Source organism: Exophiala dermatitidis (genome assembly GCF_000230625.1).
Source record: "Exophiala dermatitidis NIH/UT8656 unplaced genomic scaffold supercont1.7, whole genome shotgun sequence".
NCBI classification, from domain to species: Eukaryota; Fungi; Ascomycota; class Eurotiomycetes; order Chaetothyriales; family Herpotrichiellaceae; genus Exophiala; species Exophiala dermatitidis.
This window is the reverse complement of record NW_008751652.1, coordinates 2,171,870-2,180,390: the sequence shown is the minus strand read 5'-3', so window position 1 is coordinate 2,180,390 and position 8,521 is coordinate 2,171,870. Positions and strand designations below refer to the sequence as shown.

At 51.1% G+C, this 8,521-nt stretch overlaps 5 protein-coding genes across 5 annotated transcripts; 3 read left to right on the top strand and 2 right to left on the bottom strand.

Moving 5' to 3' along the window:
- Window positions 1-284: 284 nt before the first annotated feature.
- On the top strand, window positions 285-3,074 carry HMPREF1120_08582 (uncharacterized protein). The gene has a single exon (XM_009162842.1). The coding sequence runs from the start codon at window positions 710-712 to the stop codon at window positions 1,172-1,174; it is 465 nt and encodes a 154-aa protein (XP_009161090.1). The 5' UTR covers window positions 285-709; the 3' UTR covers window positions 1,175-3,074.
- HMPREF1120_08583 (uncharacterized protein) lies at window positions 1,410-2,555 on the bottom strand (the record flags this gene model as incomplete). Its single annotated transcript, XM_009162843.1, has 2 exons — window positions 2,489-2,555; window positions 1,410-2,397 (listed from the first exon to the last, which is right to left on the bottom strand). Exons 1-2 carry the CDS (start codon window positions 2,536-2,538, stop codon window positions 1,410-1,412), a joined length of 1,038 nt encoding a protein of 345 aa, XP_009161091.1. The 5' UTR covers window positions 2,539-2,555.
- Window positions 3,075-3,285: 211 nt separating the features above from the next.
- On the bottom strand, window positions 3,286-8,334 carry HMPREF1120_08579 (acyltransferase). Its single transcript, XM_009162839.1, has one exon. The coding sequence runs from the start codon at window positions 6,236-6,238 to the stop codon at window positions 3,695-3,697; it is 2,544 nt and encodes an 847-aa protein (XP_009161087.1). The 5' UTR covers window positions 6,239-8,334; the 3' UTR covers window positions 3,286-3,694.
- Window positions 7,001-7,375, top strand: HMPREF1120_08581 (uncharacterized protein; the record flags this gene model as incomplete). The annotated part of the gene is made up of 1 exon (XM_009162841.1): window positions 7,001-7,375. The coding sequence occupies one exon, from the start codon at window positions 7,001-7,003 to the stop codon at window positions 7,373-7,375; it is 375 nt and encodes a 124-aa protein (XP_009161089.1).
- Window positions 7,394-8,113, top strand: HMPREF1120_08580 (uncharacterized protein; the record flags this gene model as incomplete). The annotated part of the gene is made up of 1 exon (XM_009162840.1): window positions 7,394-8,113. One exon carries the CDS (start codon window positions 7,394-7,396, stop codon window positions 8,111-8,113), a length of 720 nt encoding a protein of 239 aa, XP_009161088.1.
- Window positions 8,335-8,521: the final 187 nt, after the last annotated feature.

The window sequence follows — 8,521 nt, the reverse complement described above, 5'->3', positions numbered from 1 at the left end:
GTATATCATTAGGGACGGGAGTTAAGAGGTCATATACTGCGCCTCGTGTATCTACAATCATCGACCTGCATCTTGTATCACACACCTCGCAGCCAACGGTGCATGGTACATGTTCCATTGGCCGACGGATGCATGCTTGTCACAATCCCCCGACGACGCAGCTGTGCATGGTAGGGGTGTAGCGGTGCTGGCTGCGATATTGATCTTTAAGGATAAAGACTAAAACCAAATACCGACGCCTACCCCTACTATTAATGTTGTATACCTAGGTACATGGGTATCTACTCCTGTACACGAGGTGGAAGCAGTCGATATCGAGTCGCACGGTCATGGTGTTCGTAGTATTATAAAGCGGATCTGATCCTCCGACCCTCCGTTGCATCCCCTCCGAGCTCATCTCATACAATTGTATTCTTCCGTCTCCGAGCCTCGTGTCCACCGTCATCTCCACCAAGCTGGCATATGAACCGTCAATTGCAACAGACTTGTCGTAGCATTTCTCTTGGTTTCCTGGCTATTCCGTACTATCAGGTGAGCGATTGACCAAGTTGAGGTATCGGACGGTCTCTGCGTCAACATACAAGTAGGCCCGTGGTGAAGCTTGAGTCGAACACCTCTCTCCTACGTTCCCCCCACCAATCTCAAGTGCATACCATACACTCCCATTGAAGCAGACACCACCACTTCCATCGACCTACGCAATACCACAATGTCTACAACCAACACCCTAGGCGTCGGAATCCCCGTATTCTACGCGCTCGTCGAACCCACCATCTTCATTCCCTTCATCAAAGCGTCGAAAGAAGACCTAGCAACCACCAGCAAGATGATCCGGTTATGGTGGACCAACGGCCTACCATTAGGTCTTGCCGTCGTCTTCTCAGTGACTCTACCCACCATCATTGGCGGCATCTATGCGTCTCGACTGTTCCCCCACGACAGTGCCAAACGAACTTTGTGTTTGGCTGGATCGGCGTTCGCGCTGGGCCATTTTGCCTTTGTGCCAACCATCAGCCAGACGATCAAGAACGCCTGCGATGAAGAGGTGGAAAAGAAAGGCCAGTCGATCGAATATGTCAAGAAATGGCTGAAGGTGCATTTCTGGAGAACCCTCACGGCGGATCTGCCTGCGCTGGTTTGTTTTGGAATTGTCGCATTCAGCAACTCGTTTTAGATCAGATAGTAGAGTTGGATGGTAAAACGTGGAAACAAAAAATTAAGATGTGTGTTGTGTATGTGCGCTGGTTCAATGAAAGAAAAAAGGATATGATATGATAACTTCAAGCTAATGGCCACGTTGCCTGCAACTGACCGCAGACCGCATCCAACGTCAGCTCAAGAAAACAAGAAGAAAAGATATCAAACTATTTGTCTGGTGCTGCAGTGATGCCAGCCACTTCAAGTTTGCCTTACATCTGACCACCGGCAGCTCGAACCCCATCCCTCGTCACTCCCAAGTCGAAACGAACAAAAGCAGGTCGCCCATTTCTTCCTCGACGCACCACTGGAGACTGCACCTTGACAGTACTGACCTTTTCTGCCTTTGGCTCAGTGGGAGCCGGTGTTGGTGTGGGTGTGAGTGTGTTTTTGCCTGCCGTGCCACTCACCCTGCTTCCCGGTTTACCATCATATGCCGCCAGTGCACCAGAAGAGCGCTCCGGACCATTGACATTCAGTCCACGGTTGCCTTGGCCTCGGCCATATGTTGCACCAGAAGAGCGTCCGTTCAGTCCATGATTTCCTTGGCCAGCCAGTCTCTTCCTTTTTCTGGCTTCCCACTCCATCTTCCTCTGCTCCACTTTGTTCCCCAAAATCTCATCAATCATCTTATTAAACTCCGGAATCTCCTCCCTCAGAGTCCTATAAGCACCCTTTGCTTTCAGCCGTTTCTCCCAGATTCTGATTGCAACATGTTCAGCGAGAAACTTCTTCATGTCCTCGTCTACCTGTGGCTCCACAGACAGAAACAGACACCGCACGTCTTCGGAATGAATCTGTCCAGCGGCCATTTGTTCCATGCGCTTCTCGATTTTGTGTTGGAGATACTCGCATCCCATGATGGCCGCACACACTCGTGCATGGTACAGGTATGCGAATGGTTTCATGGCCGGTCCGGAAAAACGTTGAATACCGATTCCTTCGCAACATGATATCATCCAGGCGAGAATGTGCTTGTGGATGTTCATTCGGCCGCCGGCGATGGTGACGGATTTCTTGATTGGTTTGCGTTGCAGCTCGGAGACTTTCATCTTGTTGATGCCAGTGGGCCGGAAGTCGAGGTTCCATTTTGTGGAGAATGTTGTGGCGATTCCCAGGGGGAAGGACTCGGCGAGGATCAGGGGTTCAGAGGTGACTGTTGGTTTGTAGAGGATTGTGATTGTTTCGGTGGGTTTGAGTCTGTGCAATATGGGTCAGTATATGTGTGGAGACTGGAGACTATAAAATGATATGGCCAAGGGAAGTAAGATTCAGGGTTGGTACTACTTACGCTCTCAGTCTGCTCGCCGACAGTGAATCCAGCGATTGAATTTGCGACATTTTGCTCTGGTTTCTCGTTGGGACGTGAAGGAGATGGTGGTGGTGGTCGATATATGGTTTTGGTTTGGTGTGGTTAGGTTTGGTTTGGTTTGAGCGTTGCTGCTGAAATACCGACCGTTTGCGGGAGAAGAAACAAATGTACTGAACTGACTAGACGATGATCTCGAACTCGGGGCTCTGAGAAGAAAGACAAACGATTCGACGATGCAGAAGTTTGATGATGAACAGAAAGGAAAGAAGGGAGACAGAGAGACAGAAATACGGGGATATATATACCTCTGTGTCTATACACGCCTTATTCACTATTCCCCAGAGTGACTCGTTCTCAGGTCCATCAATCACTTGGACTTCACTTTTCGATTCTGGAGTGGTCAATCATGGTTTGTGACGTGACGAACTGGAGAGGAGAGGGAGCCGGTGCCGGTGATTGTGATGGTGACAATAGCAAAGAATAAAACAAAACAATATCACTATACCATGTCTATTGATTGACCTTGCCTACCTACTTATCAATCAGGTATTATTATACTGCTCGAGTGTTCTATGCGGATACTGGCTGACAAACGGACAGTGACGGTTCAATCAGGGAACAGTCACCATGTAGTTGCCTATTATCTGGTGGTGGGTAGGTGTTGGGTTGATAGTGACGACCGAACGGCTGGGCCCAACAACAGACGATGGGATAGGATGGATGGGATGGGACTTGAGATTCATTATATGCTTGGTAACATTAGTATGGCCTTATAATCGGAACTTGTATCATTCTTGTAGAATGATAAGGTATGCAATTGACGACAGGATGCTAGTACAATGTAATATAAATACATGCTCCAACCCGGTGGAGTGGCATGAACTCCAAGTGCTCAAACACCAGGCCGATTGAGAGAAAAGCAAATGTCATAGTACGAAAGGTCTCAAGCTCGTCAAAGTACAGTTGACCGAGAATGGACAGCCACCGGCCAACCTCGAGACCCATCAAACAAACAGTAGGCAGCAAAGCTTGGATCCATGTCCCATGAAATTCAGGTCCATGGGCGGCATCTGGCATATTCAAGGTCGTAGATAAGGACTTTGGAATCGTTTTGATCCTCGGACTGTCTTACGCTTCCGTACCCAGATGGAAGAACGTTGCTGGAGCCACCAATATTAGCAACGCTCACGACTTGAGTTTTGGTGGACCGGAGGAGATAGTCTTCGTCGTAGTAGAGGGCGCTACTTTTGTCGTCCCGGCGAGCGTGCCCTGATTTGGTGGCACGGCCTTTGATCCTGTTTGCAGATTGGTGTTTGATTTCTGAGGACCCTGTGTGGAATTCGGACTCGTCCCTGATATGCCAGTGGTTGTGGATTTCTTATCGGGACGCGTTGATGGAGTCTGTATGCCTGCTTGCTTGTTGGAGGTGACAGTTGGAGTTTTGGAAATGCCATTGCTCTTCAAGTTTGCTGAAGGACCAGTGCCAGGCTTCGTGTTTGATGCACTCGTCTTCGTATTTGAAGTCTTCGTAGACGACGGTTTTGACGCCGACGGCGCATTTGACGGTACCGCAGATTTCAGCTTCGCAGAGCTAGTGTTGGCGGGAGTACTCGTAGCCGGTGTAGCGGATGCAGTCTTGGAAACAGATTTTGGGCCAGTGCTGCCCTTTGGGGGTTGCACCCTGGGAGCTTTTGGTAATGTACTCGACGCTGGCCTCGTCTGCTGGCTCGAAGTCGTTGATACAGACCGTGCCACCGAAGGAGCTTTATTTGGAGGATTCCCAACCGTCGAAGCTGCTCTGGGCGTCCCGAGCTTCGGGGCAGCTCTTCTCGTAGATTTCGAACTGTCCGACGCAACGGCGGTGGAGGCATTACTCGAAAGAGTCACCACCGTGCCATACCGACTGTTCTCCTCCGCCTTGATATCGTCCCAAAAAGTGGCCTTCTTCTGGCCACCTAACGATTGCTTGGCCGCTTCTGTCAATCTAGGGCCACCCTTCTTCTCTTCTGCGGCCTTGAGTTCCTGCCAGAAAGTCCCTTTTGACTTTTTGTTAGTCGTGGAGCTTGGGGCGGACACAATCGAGCCATGTCTGCTCTTCTCTTCTGCTTCAAGAGCATCCCAGAATGTGCCCTTTTTTGATACTGTTCCGTTCGTCACCGGTTTCGCCGGTCCAACTGGGGGTGCTGACATCCGGCTCTGTTGCCTCCTCGCCTCTTCCATAGCAAGTTGGCGCATGAAATTCTGTTGCTGGCTGGTAATACTGTCGGTAACCATTTTCTGCGGGTCCGAAAGGAATTGCTGAATGAAATCCGCCCGGCTCAGCAGTGTTTGAGCGGACGGTGAGTTGAGAAGTTTTTGGACAGCCATTGCACCAGCTTTGAAGCCTTCTTCTTGTTTTGTCGGCTCGAAAAAGGAGTCGAGGGTCAACCCTGAGAGAGAGTTGGAGACAGATTTGGCGCTCTTGCCGGCTTTGATACCTGCTTGTTTAATGTCCTCAGTCCCGGACTGAAGAGCCTGTTTGTTGATGCTTTTCCAGAACCGCTGGGGTAAATCACCGTAAAAGATGTAGAGCACCATGGCCAGAATTCCCATTGGAGCAAAAATCTGCAGGAACTCGTACCAATGACTTGCTCGAATAGGAACTTCCATGTGTCCGCATCCACGCAAGACCTTACCAGACTTGTACTTTGTGGCTCCTTTGTCGGCAGGGAAGCTGCCTGTTTGAAGGTACTGTTCCATGAGCAGGTCTTTCTCCCGCCAACGAGCAATAAGCCACAGTTCAAACGCTTTCTCGTTATGCAGAGGAATATCTTTGATGGCGAACCGACGCCAGTGCATGCTTACGGATTTCGGAGGTCGTCCTTCGAGGTACCCCGCCTTGAGGGTAAAGATGTCCTGAGCATACGCGCCTCGTGGGACGCCTTCGTAGGCTATGGTGCAGTCATACACGTAGTCCACTGTTCCCTTGAGTTCTTCAAGACAGAAATGCAGGCCGGTGCTTCGAGGCAACAATACATGTTTCATGTCGGGGATGTTGTTTTTGGCTGCCCAGGCTGCACTTTTTGCGCGTGTACTGGCGGCCAGGTTGGTGCCTTCAGGGAACAACAGCAGCCACATCGGATCGGTGGGCCTGTTGAGCCGTTGTAGAGCGCTGGCCATGTTGGGTTTGTCCTGTTCCCATTTGCGCTTGAGAAAAATGAATTGGTTGAATTGCATTCCCCATCCCAGCACCGGGATCTTCTTGAGCGATTCTTTGAGTATGATGTATAATCGACCGTGCATGCCATTGCAGTAGGCTATCCACCATAAGTACAGCCAGTCGGTGTAGATCTGATGGTTGGCAATCAAGACAAGCCGCTCGGGAAAGTTGAGGATCAGGTCGCCCTCTGTAGACTGCAACAGTTGGCCCCGAACTGATGCATCGCCGGATATAATGACCTTGGTGGGAGCAAACGTTTGCGTCAGAGTCATGGTCAGCAGCCCGAAGGACTGCTTGGTGAAGGCAATCCATGCATTGTACCAATCCTGATTGACCAGATATAGAGGTGCCCCGAGAAACTGCGAGAGGTTGATGGCCAACGCTCCTGAGAGGAAGTACGTCGACAATGCCAATGCGCGCGAGGCAATTGAATATTCGCCCTTCTTCAGAGGCACGCGATCGGGCCGGTTTGCTGGTGATTCAAGGGAGAAGCCTGCGGCCGGCTCGAGGCCCGGTTTGGCAACGGACATGATGTTGTCGAGTAATGTGGCTTGATTCTATTGATGCTACTTTTTCATCTTTACTGGGGATTGACTGATGCTTGAGACACTCCTATACTGCTGTCCATCATCGAGGTTAATTGTTCGAAGTGAATTGGTCAACAAGAGCCTGAGGCTGGGATGTGTAGACGCCACCTCTGACGTCGACCCGCAACACGGCAACAGGGATGTCTGGGGCAGAAGTCTGCTTCTCGACCAGCGACAGACAGACAATCTCCATCCTACCTGCATTGTGGCGTAGAGGTGATTCGATTGAGTTCACACCGTAGCACAGGAGAGGGGACAAGCGAATATCAGACTAGGGCAGTGGTGGCCCTCCTGGTCCGATCGTTGGTTGTCACGGGCTCGGCAGCGATTGACGAGAGGTGAGAGGCCGGTTGTCGAGCCTCATCCTTGTTCATGGAGCCCATTGTGTCTGGTTGACATTGGCTGACAAGGTTGAAGGGTGCAGGAAGCAGGGAAAAACAGGATCTCGACGTTTTGTGGCGGTGCGCAACTGGCCGAGCGACGTGGGACAAAATGCACAAAGAGCACCCTTGATGACGTTCCCTCGTCCAACTGCCAGCCTGAGTCCCCGTGCCAGTCTTCGTATAACAACACCCAGTCCTTTAACTGTACATCCTGCGTCTCTTGGTCTTATATCCTTCTCGATACATTCCTACCAGATACTTCTAGTATATCATTTCTCTACGTCGTCTACACTCAGTCACTCTTCGACTGGGTGGCCTCCCAATGCCTAACGTATCCTTCGACATCTTTTTCGACAAGGACTTTATCAACATCACTGCCACTCGAGGCCAACACGCCCCCAAAGCCAAACCCGAGTGGAAAATCCGGACAGCCCCCAAACTCCCTCCCAAGCCACAGCCCGAGGACCTCAACCGAACTCCTCGGCCGCCGCCGCGTGACAAGTTGGTGCACAGTCGGCAACCGCAGAAGCAATTGACAGCACCCCCTGCACAGGAACAAGAGAAATCTGACAAGGCTGACAAGGCCGACATCTCCTCTGCCAGTTCTCAGGCCGGTGACCAGCCGAGAAGAAAGCCGCCTAAGCTCGGACCCAGAAAGTCCACCAACACGTCGACCACGCCGGCCGCACCTTTTTAAGCCTTATTAACCTCAACAATGGCAACACAGTGGGTTCTAGGGAAGGTCTCCGAGGCACTTGCCCCGACCGTGTCGAGTACGGTTGCAACTGCAGGCTCATTTGCTGGTGGAGCGGTCAGTGCAGTAGGAAATAGCATCAACAGTGTAGGTGAGGGGATCAACAACTCTATTCGCCGGTATGGGGACGGAGTGAAGGATTATGGTAATGCCATCATGGACTGGAGCAGGGCGGATGGAATCCGAGCGCAGACGGCGAGCAATCCGCTTGGACTGAGTGCAGGTGTCACTGGTGGCAAGAGACAGGTGACCAGTCCTCAGGTCTATCGGGCGCCACCAAAGACCAGTCCGTCCAAGACGTTGATGAAGAATGCCACACCTCAGAAGAAGATCGAAGCTGGCACCCCGAAAATGGCATTGCCGGCACCTGGACCCAAAGCCGATGCTGTTACCAAGAAAGCAAGCTCAACTGTTGCTGCTCCGGTTCAGAAACATGTTTCTGCTGTGACGCCCAAAGCACCGACCGCGACCAAGACAGCGTCGACACCCAATCCGGGCGCCATGAGGAAGAAGCCTGTCGATGCGACAAGCAACAAGAACGGTGGCCTCAAGCAGACAACTTCGGTCAAAAAATCGACGCCTGTCAAGTCCAATGGTGTCACTGCTTCCAAACCCGCGAATCGACCCAAAGTCAGTGGAAACCCTACCGCAGCAGCAAATCCCCTCGGTTTGAATTTCTAGTCTTGCAGTGTGCCAACGGCGACAGATGGTACAAGTACGTACCTGTCTGCTGGATTGATATGTGGCGGAGCTATCGTCTTTCATTTTGTGACATGTACCAAATTCTTTGTTGAATTTTGTAAGATTTTCACTCTTTGAACCCTTTTCTGGACATCACCTTATTTAGGCCGAGGTTGAGCAATCTGCGGCAGAGGAAGTAGCTTGTTAGCATAGTAGTGAAAGATGTACCACGATGTGGGAGTGTTGTGTCCAGACCAAGATGACCAAACACATAATGCTGACGTAACACGAATCATCACCATCACGTGAGTCGAATCGCTTGCTAACCGTAATAGGTAGCATGCTACGTGTTTAAGGCTGGTTGCCGGGGCATCGACGGAGTTCCAGCCAAACACTACAAACACGCGT

Coding starts and splice junctions, on each gene's coding strand:
- HMPREF1120_08582 (XM_009162842.1), top strand. CDS start 710: ATGTCTACAACCAACACCCTAGGCGTCGGAATCCCCGTATTCTACGCG.
- HMPREF1120_08579 (XM_009162839.1), bottom strand. CDS start 6,238: ATGTCCGTTGCCAAACCGGGCCTCGAGCCGGCCGCAGGCTTCTCCCTT.